Here is a 19,775-nt window from a genome sequence, read left to right as displayed (position 1 = left end):
CATTACCACCCCGCGCTTACCCAGCCCAGGTACTGCAGAGCCCGGCTGAAGAGCTTCCTCTGGTCTGCTAACCTCAACACACCAGAGTAGCAATTTGGGATGAGGCCAAAGAGCTGCACTGGGTGCATGGCATCCGCAGAGCAAGACCGAGGTCCCTGGGATGCAGCGTCCATGTGTTGCACCTACACATGAGCCAGACCTTGCTTGTAGGGGCTGCACCTGTTCTAGTCACATTTTGGGGGGCATCTTTCCCCTCTTTGGCGATGACTGGGCTGGGACTTGTCCATGGCTAGAAGGATGCTCTGTGGTGCTGTGGGCAGCAGGGGCTTTGCCCAGGTCTAGGTGGTGCCTGTTCCTGGTGTGGGAGGTGGGACTGAGCAGGGCTTTGCTCTCCAACCTGGGAAAGTCAGCAATGGCGAGGGAAAAGAAGAAAAACAGGCACAAAGAAAAGCTGGTGCAGATCTGCTCAGCCAGGGCTGTGGCAGCATCAGGATCCATGTACAGAGCTGGCTTCCCCAAGTTTAGGAGGCTGAGAGATGCATGGAATAAATTACTTGTGACACTGACTCCTACACTTCCAGACTCACGCGGGATTTAGCCACAGACTCCCCGTTAAGTCAGCTCCAGTTATTAAGGTCAGAAGAAGTCGGGTGGCTAAATCCTATCTGGGGGCTGTGGCAGGACGGGGTTGTGCCAGCCCACGGAGGCATCCCCACGCTCCCGCTCTGTTTTGCTGCCCGTTTCTGAGCGGTTTCACTTATCTCTTTCCTCCTCTACTACCTGAGGTTTAAGATGCTGCGGGGAGATGTCTCCACTAACCACAGTTATATTTCTGGCAGTTATATTTCATTACCGTCTCTCTTCCCACTAATCCTCCCCAGCTTTCGTCGCTGTTATTTTTATTATGATTATTTTCTCAACCCCTTTGTTTCCAGTTGTGCTTAACCTGGCCATGTCCCTTTAAATACCAGGGCCCGGGCAGGACGGGGATCAGTCCTTTGACAGGAGCTAAAGTCCTGTTTGATCTGGATTAGATGCTGATTTTGCTTACCAGACTAAAGAGCGCAGGGACCACGCAGCGCCTGTGTTTGCACAAACCTGCCCGGTTGCATTCCTCCTCCTCCCCGCGTCCAGCCGAAGGGGCGAGCACCCGGCTGTGCACACAGCTTGAAATCCAAGCGGATAAACGGTCACTTTGTCTGGAGATGTGAGAAAATGGAGGTGGGACGACGGAGTCGGCAGCTCTGCACGGGGCTGGAGAGACGCCCGTGGGCATCCCACAGCCCTCGGCAGACACCGGGTCGCTCATCCCGGAGGGCCCAGCTCTGCTCTTGCTGCCCACAACACAGACCAGGGCTTAATTGTGGTGTCCGGGGTCCCTAAGGACCCATCTCATGATGGGACCGGACAGGATGTGGGGGCACCGCGACTTCCGCTGTGCCCCATACCCAGCAGATTGTGTGTTCTCCAAGGGCTCCCATCGCTGTCGTGTCCCTTCTTCACTCCCACCTCCTGCATCTTCTCCTGCCCTTTTCTCTCATCTCTGCATGAAGGACAAGGGTTTTCTCTTTCCCTGCAGTCTCTCATCCCTCATGTCCTGCCCTGCCCTGGCCCCTTCTCCCAGTTTCATCTCCCCCAGGCTCTCAGGAGCGGCTCAGCCCTGGCTGCCATGCTCCTGCTTCTCCTGCAAGGGGCCACAGCCGAACCGGGCTCCAGGAGAGAAGTCAGGGGCCACCAGTCAGCTCGGGCGTTTCATGGACCAGAGCTGGGGAGGGCCATGGAGCCCCCATTACACATGCACGTCCTGGCAGCAAAGCCAATTTGTACCTCTCCCCACAGCTGTCTCGGTGGAGAAATGTCAGGACACACCGCAAGGCAGCGACCCACGCTCCGGTGGGAGCCCTCAGGCCAAGCAGAGCAGGCGGGAGCCGGGGCGGGGTGCGGCCTAGCAAGGCAAGGTGGAAGGGTGTTGGTGGTTGTGGGCATCCGGAGGGTCACAGCTGAGACGTGCTGAGCTGTGCTGAGCGCTCTGGCTCGCTGCCGGGGTCCAGCTCTGTGGGAGAGACGTGCGGGACCTGCGAGTCTGTCACGGGCTCTGGTCTCCTGGCTGGTCCACTCCCGAAGCTGGAAAACAAAATCTGCTGGAGGTGGGCCTGCTCCATGGCCGTGCCACTGCTGGAGGTATCATTACCCACAACAGATGGAGCTTTAAAAACAACAGGGCCAGCAAGTGAGATAAAATGCAGAAATTAATGACTGTAAAGGTCAAGCCGGATGTACTCGTGGAGGCCCCGATCCTCGGCTCCTGGAGCTCCTCGGAAGGCAAGAGGGCACTGGCATGTTCCCCAGGACAAGAGGGTCCCCCCCCGCCATGGCAAGGGCAGATGAGGAGATGCAGGAACCCAGGGCTGTCCAGGGCTCTGCCAGGGCAAAATGATGCTGTGTTACGGTTCATGCAGGTAAGAGAGAGGGAGATATTTCCCATGGTTTTGTTCCTGTCCATGGGGAACCCTCATGGCGGAAGGTGGCCTTGTGAAACACCCTGGGCATCATTTCTCTTCCACTAGCAGGAGAATAGGCAAACCCAGCACGTAGGTGGCACCAGTTGGCACACTGAGGAAAAGGGACTGAATAATTTGAGAGATCTCATCCATGCTTGCCCTGTTCTCCTATCCTTCCTGGGTTTGGTATAACCTGCTCTACGCACTCGTTGGCTCATGGGTTTGACCATGAGACACAGGTCAGCATCTCCTCCAGCCCCAGGAGGCCGACCCTAGGCTCACTTGGGCTCAGGGCAAGGGGGCTGTGTGATGGGACAGGCTTGGGGCGTGGTGTCCAGCCAGGTCACCTGCAGGAGAAACCAACTGAAGGGGCGCAAAGACTTAGGACATGCTGTCTAGCCAAGGCCAGCCGCAGGAGAAGCCAGCCCAAGTGTCTGAAAGGCAAGGCAGGACAGGGCAGGGCACCCTTCCTGCCCCGTGGGCATCTCCTCCTCCAGCCCTGGGTCAGAAGCGCGAGAGGGGCTGCAGGACTGGCTGGGGGGCAAGGACAGGGCAGCCTGGTCTTGTGTTCTGGATACCGATGGTACCAGCCCCACAGCTTCATGAGCACTACGTCTCCATTTCAGTGGGGGCAGACATAACACCCCAGAGAGATGCTTCACCAGGGCTGTCAACACAAGTGCCTGGCCAAGGGGGAAGCAGGTTCCAGGCTGCAAACGCCTTCCTGTTTGGACTGGTACCTGTCCCTGCTGCTAAGCCCCTGCTCAGCGCCATCATTCACCCATCGGCTGAAGGCTAACGCCGCGCCAGCCGCTCTCTCCCTTGCCTGATAACACAGTGTCTTGCACTGCGTAGCCTCCTTCTGCTGCCACAGGCCGACCTATTTCTCACAAATCCTGACTGCTCTGGCCTTAAAACATCTTGACGCAGTGCTGAAACCAGCCTTGGCACAGCAGCAAGTTCCCGATTAAGTGGGAGCTGCCGCGGCTTGGCGTGGGCTTTGCAGCCAGCAGACACTGACTGGAAGAGCAGAGCAACTGCGGTGTGGCTCAGATTGGGGGGCACTCATCAGGAATGTTCAGGCCTTGTTCTTGGTTAAAAGGAAACACGCCATGGCTCAGCCAGGTAGTCCTTGTTTCCCACAGCCATGGGGTGCTGGAAGTTGAGGCTGAAGGAGCTGAGGATGGCAGAGGTGTCCTCCTTCATGCAAGCAAAACCAGCACATCCCAAGTACCCATTCACTCTATGGGATGCGGGAATGGGAGCTGAGACCCCAGACCGAGACAGCTTCCTCCTCAGCGTCGCTGAGCTGCAGGCGGGCTGCCATGTCCAGTGGCACACAGGTCTGCAGGGCAGGAGGATGTCGGGCGGTTTCTGTGCAGCCCCAGCTACAGAAACCACCCGGTGATGCCTGCAGCAATGTCCCCAGCCTCCCGCAGAGCCGCAGCAGGGCGGCCAGCCAGGGCACCGGGCCAGCGGAGCCACAGCTTTGCCTCGCTGGGGACACAGCGCATCCCAGGGTGGGCTGGCGGGATGCAGGAATGGGTGTTGGCTCCCACCTTCGAGATCCTTTCCAAGGATGCTGCTGGGCAAACATCCTCCTGCCCTGGCTCAGGCGCAGGGAGATCTCAGCACACGGTGGTAGGTCAGGAAGTCCAGACATCCCAGAGGTGAAGTGATGTGGACGTCAAGCCTTTGGATGACCCCTCCCATGGTTCCTCTTCCATGAGAAAAGCCGTTTTCAGGCTTGATCTGGTACAGACACAGCAACAGCACAGCATCCCGGAGTCCTGGTGGGACCTTCCTGCCCCCTGTCCCACACCTTAGCACGGGAAGTTTCTGGTGCTTGTTTCCAGCGGAGAAGCTACGAAGAGACGAGGAATCCCTAGCCTGAATTTGAAAAATGCACAACTATTCAGAAGAACTTCAGCCAGGGATGAAAATTGGGTCGGAAAGCTCCCAGGAGCCGTGTGACATGGGGAAGGTCACCTGGCCGGCTGCAGGGAGCTGAACTGGGGAGATTTCTTTGGATTAATGCTCCCAAGCAGGCCACCCAGCAGCCCCAGGCTCCAGCCATGAAAACGATCAGACAGCTCGAGCAAAGCCAGCCATGCAGCAGTGAGCATCGCCCACAGCTGCCAGTGCCTGGTGAGGGACGGTTCCCCTCGGTGGGCCTGTGCTGGTCTCGTCCAGCTGTGGTGGGGCTGCCAAAACCCCCAACCAAGCTGGTGTCAGCACAGCACCAGGACATGCTGGGGAGCATCCGCAGATGGCCCAGCCTTGCAGGATGTGCTTAGACATCTCTGTGCCTGGCGTGGGGGCTGGCCAGACCCCGCCTTGGCCCCACAGTCCCCGGGCTGTGCAGTGTCTCCACCAAGCAAGCCTGAGCTGATCCCACCACCCCAACCCTCTGCCACCCTCTTGCCTCAGGGTGAACCACTTTGTCACCCAGCAGCACCCAGGACTGATGGCCATTCCCGTCCCACCACCAAGGCTCTCACAGCCCCCTTTGCCAAGACCCCAGCCCCTTGTTGTCCCTCCAACCCCCTCCCCGCAGCTCCGAGCCCCTGCGGGGACCGTGGCTGGCCCCAGCAGCGGGAGCAGGCTGTTGGCCGGGAGGTCACGCCTGGCTGGCGGCACTCGCAGCAAGCCCGCCATCCGGCTCAGCTGAAGCACATTTTGTTCAGCACTTCCTGCATCCTGCCCCATGCTCGCGCCGGGGGGGGGGGCAGGTCAGCCTGGGGTCAGGCCGCTAATTACAGCCTGAGAGACAGCGGGACGGGGCGGCCGCCAGCCCACCACGCCGGGCTGCACCCCAGCACAGGGGAAGTGGTGGGTCCCACTGTGGAGAGGGATGAGAGATACCCCACTGCTGAGCCCGGCACCCCGCAAAGGTGCTGGGGTGCCCCTACGGCAGGACAGGACACGCCTCTGGCACCAGCACAGAGGTTGCAGCTCCTGCTGCCAGCTCTGCTGCAGCTCACCCAGGACCCAGGGCCGCGGACGCAGTCTTCTCAAGCCAGGCCAGCTCCAATCACCGCTGCCATCGCCGCTGCGTCAGCCCCTCACCGGCATCTGTCCTCTCCTGGCATCGCTTCCAGGTGTTTTCCCCCATGGGGCTGCCGAGGGCAAGGAGGGGCTCGGACACGGCCGTGCCCTCTGGGACAGCACACCATAGGGCAGCAGCAGGTTTCCTTGCCCTTCTGCTAACTCTGTTTAACAAAGATGTTAATTAAAAGCGACCCTAGGCCAGCCCTTGCGGTAGCGCCCAAAGCTCTCCCTCAGCACCGTGCTGAGCTCCTCATCGTCATCCCATGCTCCCTGTGCCGCCTGGCTGCCCTGGGGATGGGCGGATGCTCCATCCCCATCACCATCAGCTCTGGTTGCCCCACCAGCAGCTGGGCAGGCGGTGGGGCCAGCAGCATCGTGGCAGCTGAGCGTGGTGAAGAGGATGGGCTTCAACCTCAGGGGATGCCTGAGGTCCTGCCTGCCTGGGCAGGAGCTCGTTAGGCAAAGCTCGTTGGTGAGCACAGGGCCATCCACCTCCACGCACACCTGGGAGGCACGGGTGCAGCCCAGCATGGGAGTGAGGTGGAAGTGGGATGGAGGGGCCACTCCACAGCCCCAGCACCCCATCTCCCACCTCCCCACTATCCCACCCTCCCACCCCACTCATAGGCAAGGTTTTAATCCCACCCTCTACCTGGCTTCTTCCTTTCTCCCAAACCTGTTTTCCCTCATCCCTCGTGGGAAGCCCCTGGTCTCCTAATCCCCTGCTCAGGCGCTGTAACAGGCTGATGGTGGGGTCACCATCCCTGGAGGTGTTCAAAGAACGTGTAGACATGGCACTCCAGGACATGGTTTAGTGGACATGGTGGTGTTGGGTTCATGGTTGGACTTGGTGATCTTGGAGATCTCTTCCAACCTTAAAGATTCTACTATTCTATAACGCCCACATCCTCCCTGCAAGCACCATGTGCCCCGCTGTCGCTCTCCTCCCTGCCAGTGCTCACCTCCCCTGCGAATGCCCATGGTCCCTGCAAAAGCCCAGGGTCCCTGCAAATGCCCACTTCCCTGGCCAACGCCCTGGCTGGAGGTGCACGCAGGCGCTGGCAGCGTTGCCACGGTGCGGCAGCAACGGTGAGGGCTCTGGCAGGGCGTCGGTCCCAAATCCACCCACCTGCACGGTTCCCCTCCATGCTCCCTGCCCATGGGGACTGGGGGCTGCCCTGTGCCTCCTTGGAGCTCTCGGGCTGCCACCATGCGCCACGTCGGTGTGGTGCCCATGGAGTGATGCCCTGCGGCTCCCTGGGGCGTTCACACAGCCCCAGTCAGCAGCCACAGCCGTAAAACCCCGCCAGCCTCCTTTTTCCCAGAACACCCCTCCACCACCGCCGTGTTCCTGCTCGGCGATTTTGGCTGTTGCCCCAGCAGCGTGAACTGGGAACCAGCTCACAGCAGCCCCTTGCCAGTGCTGCCCCAGTTGCTGCATGGGCTGGGCACCCCACGCCACGCCAGCCCACGCCATGCCACACCACCCCACGCCACCCCACACCACCCCATGCCATACCATGCAGCACCACGCCACCCCATGCCATGCCATGCCATGCCACACGCCGCAGCACTCCTGGAGCGTGAGCAGGCTCCGTCTGTCCCCTCAGGCCTTCAGCTGGCCTGGCTCCATCGTCATTACCGTCAGCTCCGGTTGTCCCCTCCAAAAACCCCAGGCGTGACCTGGGTGCCCAGGGCCCGGCTCCAGCCCCCAGGAGCTGCTGGCGCGGCGGGGCGGAAGGCGGCTGGAGAGGGCATTTGGGGCAGTTTCCCCAAGGACTTTCTGCTGAGTCCCGGCAGGGATGAAGCCCACGCATCGCCGGCACCCCCCCTGCTCCTCTGGGCACACATCTGGTCAGCAGATGCTGGCCCAAATGCTGGCTGGAGCCAGGGACAAAGGCCACGGCCACCTCCTCCCAGCCAGCACTGCTGGGTCCAGGCAAATCTGCCTCTTCCCCGAGGCTGGGACGCTCCCGGGGGCTGGAAGGGGACACGCAGCCCACCTGCCCGGCATGATGCCAAGCACAGCATCCCAAGCGCCGGCAGCGACCCGGTCCTCGGCCGAGCCCATCCGACATCCCCTCCACCCCAGCCAGCTCCTGCTGACCACGCGCCGGCGCCGGGCCAGCCTGGAAAACCCGCACCAGATGCTCAGCCTCCCGAGCTCGCTCGCCTTTGGGAGCGGGTTTTGGACTCGTCATGACAAAACGAGCCCCACCGCGGTTCTCCGCGGCACGTTAACGGCAGTGTCCTACCAGAACAAATGGCGCCATGCAGCCCAGTAAAACTCCAGGCAGGTCAAGCTGGGAAATATCCCCAGCAGGAGCCAGAGCTGGCTCAGCCCAGCCACGGCTACGATTAACCGCGTGGATTTAGCAGCCAGGACGATTCCAGCTCGGCTCTTCGCACTGTCCTTCCCGGGCCGGCCGTCGACGCACTCCGGCATCACCACCGGCAAGGTCCCCCCGGCAGCACCGCGGCCAGCAAGACTGTCCCGCCAGCGGCACTGGGGGCCCGGGCGGCTGGCAGGAGGGGTGGGAGAAATAACAAAGCTGTAAATCATGACACAAAACATGCATTCATTTTATTCACAAAAACAGCCTGGATCGCTAAAACATTACAAACAGCATTTCAATTTAATGATGTAGAGCTGGAGAGACGGGGATGCGAACAGAAGAGAAATATCACTTTTCGTAACTGCTTCAGCACAGCTCCTGCAATATTATTTTTATTTTGATTTTAACTTCAGTTAAGTTTACAAAAATTACTTCTAGGAGTAAACCGTTGCAATTAGGAGGATTTTTTCTGTACGCAGTGTTTCTCGTTCTATATTAATAAACTAACAATGACTTTTTTTTTCTTTTTTTTTTTTAATTCTTTTTTCTGTTTTCAAAGACCGCCAGTTGTGTAGCAATTGTTTTCTTCCACCTTTGATACTGAACCTCTTGCGGGTTGAACGTACGAAGGTGAACGGCTAGGAAAAGGGATACTACATCGCTTCAAACATATTCTCATTTATAAACATGAAGTTGAGGCATTCTAGAAACTATCCACTCTATGGTATGATGGGAAAGAATCAAATAAAAAGTATAAATGAGGGTGCAATTAAACAACTGTGCTAAATTACAGTAGTGCTTATTAGTAACTAGATTTTAAAAGGTTACTGTAAATTTACATTCCCTACACAAGTACTGCATCTTTCACACATAAACAACATCAACACCAAAACACAGAAAGAAACTGATTGTCCATACTCTGCCTAGTAAGTCTTGGTACTTTACAGATCCGTTGTTTTTTTCTTTTAATTATTTTTTATTTGAAAAGCAGTTAAATGTCTGACTAGGACTAGAAGATGTTAAAACGAACGCAAAAAAAAAAAATTATAAAAACAGGAATGAGATTTGCGAGAAAATATTTTTGGTTCTAAAGAGACACAGGTGCATCCATTCATTTCAGCCAAAAATCCCTTGCCTGAGACAACACAAGCAAGCAGTGACATTGCACTTGGATGACAAAGCTTTGGGATTCCCGTTCCTACTGGAACCATCGGAACGCGGCTCCTGTAGGAAGCATCACCTTCTGGAAAGGAAGAGAGACAGGGAGGGGAGACAGAAGAAGGGACAAGGCGTTAGGTCGGGTCCGGCGCCAGGGTTGTGCCCCACGTTCGGCCATCCCCGTCCCGCTCACCGGCCTCCACGCCGACCCAGCCCGGGTGCAGCATCCCCCGGGCGCAACCGCGCATCCCAAGGTTTCCAGCCCACCGGCAAATGCCGGGATGCCAGCCAGAGGGAGATCGGGGTCCGCCGCCGCCGGCCTCCCCCTCCCCGGCAGGGCAGCCGGTGCAGCAGCTCGGCCATTGTTCCCACGTCCCCACGCCACGGCCCGCACAATGGTGTGGCCCCGACTTCCCCTCCGGCCGATAGCGAGCACAATGGCTGGGCTGCGGTGAGCCAGCATGGCCCCCTCGCCGCCAGCCCCCGCCTCCCCTGCCACGGACGGACACCCGGCAGACAGGAGCCCAGGCGACAGATGGGTTTCGGAGGGCATTTGGAGGGAAACTGAGGCAGGCAGTGAGCTGGTTGGGCTTGGGGCCACTAGACCCCGGAGCCGCCCAGGGCACAAGGGACATCGTCCCGCTGCCACCCAGCCACAATGTCCCCAACAGAGAAGCCCTAGGCACCACCGGGGACTTCTCGGCATCTCTCAGGGGAAGTGGGATGAGTCCCACCAGGCTCAATCCCACACGGAACAAAGCACAGAACGAGACCTCTTTGAAGCCACCTCCAGGAAAGGCAATTTGGCGCAACAGCCCCAAGGCTCTGTGGTCCTCCGGAAGGAGAACCTGGGACATTTCCCAGCTAGATGGGCTGGGAAGCCCATGCAACGCTCACGAGACCATGGGTGGAGTATGGAAGGACCACAATGTCTCTCAATGAAAGCCTCCAAGCTAACACAGCCAAGCCATGTTAGCCATCAGATAGGGCCACATGGTCACCAAGAGGACATGCCTCAGAGGGCACTTCGGTTCCTGTATCTCCAAACAAGCAAGAGACACCAACGGGAAACAAGCCACAGGCTGTGGGAACGAGCGCGGGGCAGCAGGTTGGGCTGCCATGGGGCAATGTAGGGGACCGGCAGCCCCAGCACCAGCTGGCGTTGAGCTCGTGTGCAGGGCTAAGGTATCTTATGTGTTGTCCCAAGAGCCAAGACCGTACCACACTCAGGTCCCCAACCCCACACAGGAGCCAGTCGACTCTCATTGGGTCCTCCTCTCGGATCAAGGCACCCACCGAGCCTCAATGAGTAACCAGGGCAACATCTCCCACCACTCCTGAGGGAGGGACACCAAAGTGCTCACTTCCACAAGCACCATGACCCAAACATGGGGCCAGGGGAGCAGGAAGAAGGGTGAGAATGGGCAAGAGATGGTGGTGCCCAGTTAGGCTGCTGACAGACCGCACCTTCTCCTGCTCCCAGCCTGTGTGGGGTCCTCGCGGCACATTGAGCTGGGGCAGTCAACGAGCAGAGAGCTGCAGGCATCACCACTTCCCCAAAGATCTTTGCAATATGGCATCAGGCATCTGGGACAGACACAAGTGCCTCCAGCCAGCACTGCGAGGGGCTGTGGCACAGTATGTTGGCCATGATGGATCCCACCCAAGATGCCGGATGCAGAACCAGCGGGGCAGAGCATGGCAGACTCACCAGCAAGGGCCATCTACTCAGATATGTCATCCCAGGAGAGAGGAACGAGGAGTGAGGGGCCTCCTAATGGGTCTGCAAAGAAATGTCTGAAACCAGTCACCTTAAACACCTCTGCCTCTTCTTTCTTTAAGGAAGATGGACAACCAGCTCTGATGTGGATGCGCAAGACAGATAGCCCCTCATCCCCACAATCCCAGAATCATTTGAGTTGGAAGGGATCTTCAAACACCATCCAGTCAAACCCCCCTTGCTCTGGGCAGGGACATCTTCACCAGATCAGGTTCCTCAAAGCCCCATCCAACCTGACTTGAACCCCTCCAGTGATGGGGCATCCACAACTTCTCTGGGTGACCTATTCAGTGTTTCACCACCCTCATCACAAAACATTTCCTCCTTACGTCCAATCTAACCTCTTCCAGTTTAACACCGCTGCCCTTGTCCTGTCACAACAGGCCTCGGTGAAAAGTCTCTGTCCATGACACGTGCATGAGGGTGCAGTGACCCTCACACCAGCTCTAGCTGGGGCACCAAGGCCCTTCACCAACACTTCTCCAGAGGGAGGACAGCTCTTTTGAGTCAAATCCCGACTATTCATGGCCTTCATGTGCCATGTGCCACCTACAGCTCTGGGGACAAGCGCAGGTTGACCTGTCCAGGGCTGGCCACTAGCCCCCACAGCGTTACCCGGGGTTGCTGGGGCTGGCAGAACCCGGAGGAGCCTGGTTGGTGCAGGGATGTGCTACTGCCTGCTCCGAGCATCCAACCTGCCTCATCAATCCTAGAGCTTCAGTGGCCACCACTGCAGTGGGACACCAGTGGCGACCAGTTGTTCGGGCTCCATAGATGTGCAGATAAAGCTTAACAGTGGCAGAGGGATGTAGCCCATTTTTCTATGCCGTCATAAAGGTTTAATACTATTTTTTTTTTACTGCTTGATTTTAGATCAATGTTTAATCACAGCTGTGGCGCCTATCCGGACTCTCTGAAGATGCTCCTCCGGACGCACCAGGCTGGCAGACCACGGTCACTGCCAGCTGCTCCCATCCCAGGCAACGGCGCAGCTCCTCGCAGAGGGGCACGCTGCTTCGCAAAGCCCTGTGAATTATTCAGCCCCATATAAAGCACCATCGAATGGCCCGTCCTGTCCCGGTACCACCACGGTGTGATGGGACACCACCAGGATCAGTGGTCTATGGAGCTGCCGAGCTGGCAGCAGCTCTGCGTCCTGGCCACCACCACCTCCAGACGGGTCTCCACCACAAGGCAGGTGCGGGCAGTTGCTCTAGGGTTGGCCCAACACAACGCATTACCAAGGCTGGTTGACACAGGGCGAGGTTTAACGACCCAGTCACTGACCTCGGGACATCAGTCGGGGTCCGAGCATCCCTGTCTCAGCCACATATGGCCACATATAGCCTTGTTCAACCCCACCAAGGTCAACCCATAGCGCAAGTGGATATCCTGAGAGAGGGAAGGATCTGCTCTGAAAAGGGGATGGTGATGCCCTGGAGCGACCCACATCTGCCCAGGCGTCCACCACCACCAGCACAACATCTCCTTTCAGCCTCAACACACCTATGGTTGAGCCCAGGAGGGAAGGGGACCTATCTTTGGTGGGGCCCAACTCTGTCACGTGAAGAGCCCTATTTCAGCAGCTCCAACGTCTCAGCCAGCCATGGGATGGGGAAACCACTCAAGGGGGTGACCACTTCATGGGCTCCCAGCGCTATTTATCATTCCTGGGCCCAGTGCAGCGCCAGGAGAAGGGAGCGACTCCTCCAGCTGCTGTGAGCTCCGAGTCTATTGACCCACTAAAGCGGGACTCTTTGGAAGATATGAACTTTTTTTTTTCCCTTTCTCCCTTTTTCCAGATCACTGACTCAGCAAATTAGAACAAGAATATAATTTAGCAATACAGCGGTTTTTGAAAGACACAGTCCCCCTCTCCTCATCCCCACCGCCCAAATAGATTTTTTTTCCCCTTCACTATTCATTCAGAGCCAATGCTAATTGAAAAATGTAGAACGTGGCAAAGGGAACCATGGGTTGTCTCGTTGGGCCGACCAGAGAAGAGGATGGGCAATGCCTGCGTGCCAGGATGCGCGGTCCAGGTGATGGCCGGGTGACTTTTTAGCCTTTGCTGGCTCTGGAGATGCGCTCACTGGCAGGAAGAAGCACGCCGGCAACGCTGACAGTGGGATCAGCTCTTGGAAAAATCAAACACGCCTTAAGCACGACATGTGGGGGTCTTGGCCCCGAGCACTACGAGTGTGCAGCAAGAGGTAGGCTCTGCTGGAGCGGCGTGCCCACAGGCCACCCCCGCACTGCGTCCCAGAGCCACCAGCACCTAGCCCTCAACCCCGCCACGCCACGCCACACCACGCCACGCGACGCCACCAGCAGCTGCCCTTCGCTCCAGCTGAATTTCGGACTCACATGATGACCGAGTCACTGGACGCCAGCAGATTTGGCAAGGTGGCACCCCCAACACAATGGCGGCTTGCAGCGGCTCTCCTCCAAGGCAGGGGCAGGGACCGCGGTGGGCAGCGACAGCCTGAGCACCACCCCAAAGCCGCACATCAGGGGGATCCGGGCGTCCCCGCGCTCGGCAGGAGCGGCAGGAGCAGGGGTGCTCCCAGCTCGGCCGGGTGCCAAAGCACCTGCAGCTGTTTACCACCCAAAACCACAGATGGCCGTGCTCCTGCTCCAGCTGCCCCATGGCCACGGGTTTAACCGTCACTGATGACCCCCAAGCTCTGCCCCAAAAAGCCACCTCCTGCCTCCCTGTCCTCTGACCCGACTGCCGGGTGAGAAGGCTCTCCTGGCTCGGGGAGCTGCAGCCCACCCAGGAGCAGGGACAGCGGCACTGAAACTCAAGCAGAGTCCTGCCGCCGCCCGCACCTGCAAGGGGGAGAGCGAAACCCAGCGCCCGGGGACCCTGGAGAGAGACCCCAGCCAACCAACCCCAGTACGTAAGGGAGGGCAGGGACTGGGGGCACTGGGCACACATCTCACGGTGAGAACTGTTAATGGAAAAGGGAAAAATAAAAAAGTAAGAAGTACCAGGTGTTTTATTATCTAGGGCAAGATCCGAACCCAGGAGCGCAGCCCGAGGAGGGGTTAGGGTGCCTGAGAGGGGCCGGTTACCTCCAGTGCTGCAGAAGGCTTCTTTTTGAGTTCTTCACATTTTCGGAATTTGCAAATCTGGTGGCCAGTTTTGCGATTCCTACAACTGCTGCACTGCTCGCAGTTTATCCGTCTTCGGCAGGGCGGGCACATGCCGCATCTTTTCCGTTTCTTTTTCCCCGAATTGATGGCAGATGCCAACTCATTCTGCATGGGATACTCTGCCAAGCCAGCCATATGGAGCGCGCTCTCTGCCAGAAACACGCCGGCAGGGGTCATAATGAAAAGGCCTGGGTTGATGGGAAAAGCCCCCAGGTAGGGAAAATCAGAGGGGCCATTCATTGTCTCTGCAGCCGAGACTGCCTCCATGTCAGAGATACCAGTCCCGTGCTCGCTCGCCAGAGGAAGATGCTCCTGTACCACCCTTTTGAGCATTTCCGTCGACTGAGCAAACTGTTGTAGGGCGGTCTGTCCTTCTGAGGAGATCTCTGACACCCGGTCTAATTTGCTCAGCATGCTAGAGATGTTTTTGTGCTTTGAGGTAGAATGACTTTTATCCACAGCTGCGTCGTTGCCGTTAGCTAAGGAGTTGCCTTTCTCTGAATGTTCGCTTACCGAGCTGCTGCTACCAAAGGTGGAATAGTGGGAGAGCGGACGGGACTTCTTAAGACTTTTGTTCAAAGGTTCACTTATTATTCCACTTTTGTTCCTCCTCTCGGAGCTGACAGGGGGGTGAGAGTCATCTTGGTTATTTTTTTCCGTCTCTGGCTTGTTCCCAGTGTCTTGATGGGAGCCCAAATTTGACATGGTGCCCGGAGCACAACAAAACCAAACCCAAAATTAAAAAAAAAACAAACTAAAAAAAAAAACAAACTAAAAAAAAAAAAAAAACCAACCCCAAAACCCCACCCCCAACGCCAAAGCAAAAGACCCCCCAAAACCCTTCCGGAAGCACCAGCTCGCCAGCCCGGGGACAGCTCAGATGGGTACGCGCATCAACGGAGCGTTGCCTGTGGAGGCCTTCGATCTCAGTGCAGAGACATAGTCTGCGGCTCCGGCACACAGCACGCGGCTCTGCAAGTGGAAAAGAAAAGAGAGTTAGCACTGGCGAGAGCCAAGGGGCTTTTCAAAGCAGCTCTTCCTCCCCCCGCCACCAAAGTCTCGGCGCCGCGAACAAAGAGACTCCAGGGAATGGACCTCGCTGGAGATCCGTTCCGCTGCTCTCCAAAAGCGTCGCCGTCCAGGCAGAGACGGGGGTCACGGGGAACGTCCCGGCCTGGTGGCAACGGCACTGCGGCGCTCAAAGGCTCTCTGTGCCCAGCTCTCCACCCCCGGGACTGCACCCCAGGGAAGTCACGGGGCTCATCTCCCGCTCTGCTCCAGCAACATGCAGCCCCCACACCGGATGGGACCGCAGATGCCCACGGAATGTTCCCACGTCGGCAGTCGGAGCTCATGCGAGGGGCGCCTGGTCCCACCCTGCCGGGTGCCACGGTGCAGGTTGTGGGGCTGCGCCCAGATCCCACAGCCCCCTGGACGATGCTGCTCACCCAGCTCAGGCCAGGCTGCGCTCCTCACCCTCCTCCTCCTCTTCCTCCTCCTCCTGGACTCTTGTCCCCGGGCCAGCACTGCACAGCAGCACTGGGCAGGGAAAGGAAGCCACATGGGGAGCTGAACGTCCACCTCCAAACCCCACCATGAGCTGCAGCGTCCACCTCCAAACCCCACCAAGATCTGCAGTGTCCATCTCCAAACCCCATGGGCAGCCCTGATGTCCACCTCCAAACCCCACAGGGAGCTGCAGCATGCACTCCCAAATCCCAGGAGAAGCCACAGCGTCCACCTTCAAACCCTATCAGGAGCCACGGTGTCCACCTCCAAGCCCCATTGCTGACATCCTGCCACGGCCCAGCGTGCCCTGCCCGCACGCCCACGGCGGGCACCCGGCTGCTCCGGCGGAGGCATGGGCTCAGCAGCGACGGCAAGAGCCCCCAGTTCGGTGCCGCTCCCCGGCGCAGGGGCGATGCTGTCGTCCTTGGGGCGGCGCTGGGGCAGCTGGGCCCAGTGTGGCTGCAAACACTTGTTGTTGTGAAATTCCTCCTCCTCCCCTCCCGAGCACGCACGCACGCACAGGCACCGCCGGAGTAATCAGGCTTTAGAGGAGAAAAGCTGCAGGGCTTAGCGGAGCGGGAACCCTTGTCCCCACCCCAGTGGCAGCTGGGGGAGGGCAGCGCAGGGAGGAGGCTCCTCGCCCGCCCCATCCCTCCATCCCGTTATCCCAGCAGCCTCCTCTGCGGAGTCCAGGCGGTGATGTGGCCACGTGCCGAAAGCTCTGCCAGGACGCCAGGTCCTGCTCATCCTTCGTCCTTCGCGTCCCCTTCGTCACAGTCGGGACCAACGCAACCCCAGCAACCCCGCCACAGCCCAGGACCCTTCCCCTCGGGCATCACCGTTAAAACGCTGACGGAGGCAAGGCCCCACGCCAGCCACCGCGGTAGCGACAGAGGACGCCGGCCCGTCTCACCCCGCTGCCTGCGGAGAAACCCCCTCCCTGCCCTCGCACTAAAAACCGCTTGCTTCAGCGGCTGCGGGATTTCAGACGCAGCGCTGATCGATGCAGGGCTCAGGTTCCAGCCTGCAGCTCACCAGGCCACGCGGGTAGGGAAGGCTGCGGCGGCAGGACGGACTGCCCTTCCCCGAACACTGCGCCCCACGCCGGGCAGGGGGACGCCGGGCAGTGGCGAGGCCGGGGCACAACCTAAATGGGTGCTGAGGGTGGGGGAGTCACTGCCGTGCGGCTGGGGCACCGTTCCCGGCAGCTGGGGAGGCGGGGGACGCAGCCCTGGAAGCGTTAGGACGGGTCACACCTTAACGCCGAAAGCAACAGTGCTGGGGCCGGTGCAGGGAGCGCGGCAGGAAAAGCGCCGGACGGGAGGATGTGAGATAAAGCTGCCCGGTGCGTTATCTCGCACCCGCCCGCCGCTGCCTTTCCTGCGGCCCTGCACCTCTTCCGCCCCGCTCAGCTGCCGAGCAGGGATCCAGCCCGGGCACTGCCAGCCCAGGATTTACCCACCTGCCCGCTCGCCTTGCGGCGTTGCAACTGCCAAGCCGCCGCGGCATTAACCGGAGTCTCCAGCCACGGGCAGGAGCACGTCTCGCATCGCTCCAGCAAAAAGCCCACGTTGTGCCCGCGTGGCGCTTGCTGCCACACCGAGGGGTCCCCCCCACCCCACGGCACAGGGCAGCGGGGCCCAGGTGCCGAAGCAGGGAGGCTGTGGGCTGCTGGTCGCCATCTCCATCAGCTCACATCTTCCTCTGCAGCCAGCCGAGGCCCTGCCACCCTGCTCCGCCCGGGGCTGACGGCTGCAGAGCCCGGAGCGCGGTGCCCACCAGCACCCGCTGCTGCGGCAGGCGGCACTGCAGGACGAGGCCACCCCAGCCCACCCAATGCAGCTCCACTGTCACCCAACGGGGACAAGGGCCGCACAGCCCTGTCCCCTCTCAGCCCCAGCGGTGCAAGGCAGTGCGTAGCTGCTGGCGCAGGGTGCTGTGCCAAGCCGTGCCGAGCCGTGCCGAGCAGCACCGCCGCACAATCCTGCCATTGTCCCAGCCGATACTTGGCCTCCACCAGCTCCCGCCATCTGCAACCGCCCGGCGCTGCCCTCCAGCTCCCTGGGCTTCGCGCTCCTCCGCGTGGCATCGCTGCCATGCCAGGCAGGACGGGGCTGTCCCCACGTTGTCCCTCTCCAGGGACCCCAGGACCTGCTTGCAGTGGGGTGCCCGGCCGATGTGCACAAAGGAGGTGTCCCCCCACCCCGACCGCGCGGGGCCACCCAGCACAGCAGACATCTCAGCTGCTCCTCGCCAGCCTCCGCCCGGCACGTTGCTAATTGCAGTGGGTGGGGGGGGGGGGAATTAATGATCTTTAATCCCTTCTTTATGATTGACCCGAGTAAAGACCGCGAGGGCCCCCCCGTCCCCTTTCTGCCCCTTTTCCGGCCCCCGGCCCCTGGGGCAGGCGCCGGGGCAGCGTCATCTGGGTCCCTGTCAGAAGGTGCTTAGCCCCGGCCGCAGCATTACAGGGCACGTGATGGGCTCCCTCGCCCGGGTCTGCGCACCGGCCGGCTTAGCGGCCTGGAGGGACGCCAGGGTTCAAGGGGACGCCACCAAGGTCGAGAGGCCCCAACCTACACCGGGGGGGGGGTCCCCGGCGCCTTTGCAGGACCCTGCTCCCCTCGCTGCGAGGTACAGGCTGACCCACGGCCATGGGAAGGGGACGGTGACTGGCAAGCTACAGCACCCAGGCAAGGCTGTCACTTGGATGTCACCCACTTCGTGCTCCTCGCTCCCAAAATCCCGTGCCCCCCCAGCCCAGGATGCTCGGCCAGGAGTGGGAGGAAAGGGAGCTCAGCACCCGGCTCTGCCCAGGGTTCCCGCATCCCGGCACACAGGCTGACCGTGGGGACAGCGCTGCTGTAGTCCTAGCCACTCCGAAAAAAAATAAAGGTTGGAGAAGGATCTCTGGGAGTCCAGCACCAGGAGGACCCATGGCCAGCTGGCAGCCCAAGCGTCTCCCTGACTGCGGGCACCATTTACCGTCGGAGAGGAGCTTCGCTTCTCCTAAAAAAATGACGAGCCGCGATTTCCAGCCCCCTCCCCGCTGTTATTTCAGCGCATCGCTGGAAAGCCGGCAGCTCCTGCTGACGTACAAAGTCTCGTCTTCAAGAAAGAACTTCTGCTTTCCTTTAATTTTAAATAAATCAGCCTCCTCCCGGAAAAGGCGCCGATCGGTCAGCCGTGCACAGATGCGGCCGTAAAGGGAGAAGAAAGAAGCAAAGCCAAAGCCGAGCTGCTCCCGGGCTCCACAGACAAAGAGAGAAAATAAAAGTTCAGCTTTTTTCTAATCCCTGGGTGCTGGGTGGGCACCGGGGGCGGCGGCTTTGTCCACCCGGAGCAGACGGAGGATGGAAGGGACCCTGGAGTCTTTTCAGCCTGGAGAAAGGCAGTAATTGTCCCCTCCGCCGGGTTTTTGTCCCCGCTTCCTCCCCCTTACCACGCGGCTGCCCACCCAGCACGGCCCCCACCTCGCTGGTGAAGCCCTGGTGATGGACAGACGGACGGATGGACAGACAGACTCAGCCACGCCGTGGGCAAACCTAAGGAGGGCACCCACTACCGACGCTCCTCCTCTCCAAGGCATCCCAGGAAGGATGTAGGCCGACGGAGGTCGCAGCCAGAGGCACCCTCCCGGCTGGAGGGACCGCTCCAGAGAGGGGCCAGAGGCGGGCCCCATGCTCCTCAACCACTCTGGCCAACAGCCATGGACAGGACCTCGTGGTGGCCAGGACTGCGGGGCCATGGGTGGTGGGAGCAACGCATGGGAAGCCCCAAGACACCGCTGAGACATCCTGGTCTGAAACACACCCTGGGATGAGAAAAGCCAGAAGGTCGGGCAGGACCACCGCCTCGTAGCATTGTCATGGGTGAGAGGGCCCAGCTGTGACCCAGCTCAAAGGCTCAGGAGAACGAGCACCACCAGAACAAGGTTCAAAGCAGCTCCAACACCCATCTCAGCTCCCAGGGACCCACCTTCCACAGCACATCTGAACCCGCTGCTCCCTCCACCTGGTCACACTGGTCAACTGAAAGCTGGAGGTGATGCCTCATCACAGCCTCATCAACCAAAAGTCAGGCAGCAGGCGCCAGACCAAAGGGCTACTGGACCTCTCCCCACCGCACGAGGAAGCACCATCAATTCCTGAGCTGCCAGGGACTCAGGCAGGCCAGAGCCGGCCATGGGGACTGCGGCAGGGCAGGGACCCACGGCAGCACCACCTCTGCGCTGCTGCCTCTGCCAAAGCCAGGTGGAGAGTGAAGGTGAACATCTCTGCA

The 19,775-nt window shown here is 59.7% G+C and overlaps 1 protein-coding gene across 4 annotated transcripts in view; it reads right to left on the bottom strand.

Annotated features, from left to right (window-relative positions):
- Positions 1-8,111: 8,111 nt before the first annotated feature.
- The window catches only part of CXXC5 (CXXC finger protein 5), a 32,598-nt gene continuing 20,934 nt past the window's right edge, over positions 8,112-19,775 (bottom strand). Inside the window, exons 1-3 of one of the 4 annotated variants that reach the window (XM_086759192.1) lie at positions 16,408-16,686; positions 13,905-14,957; positions 8,112-9,131 (exon numbers count right to left, since the gene is read on the bottom strand). In XM_086759192.1, the coding sequence (XP_086615318.1) occupies positions 9,087-9,131; positions 13,905-14,690 (831 nt within the window). In that variant the 5' untranslated portion in view covers positions 14,691-14,957; positions 16,408-16,686 and the 3' untranslated portion in view covers positions 8,112-9,086. Of the gene's footprint in view, positions 9,132-13,820; positions 15,567-15,598; positions 15,793-16,407; positions 16,687-19,775 lie in introns of those variants that run through there. The other 3 variants (XM_086759191.1, XR_015260149.1, XM_086759190.1) reach the window with 3 other exon arrangements.

Source organism: Chlamydotis macqueenii, chromosome 14 (genome assembly GCF_036417535.1).
Source record: "Chlamydotis macqueenii isolate bChlMac1 chromosome 14, bChlMac1.mat, whole genome shotgun sequence".
Classification (NCBI taxonomy): domain Eukaryota; kingdom Metazoa; phylum Chordata; class Aves; order Otidiformes; family Otididae; genus Chlamydotis; species Chlamydotis macqueenii.
Note: the sequence above shows the minus strand (reverse complement) of the source record. Positions and strands in the feature narration are given on the sequence as shown.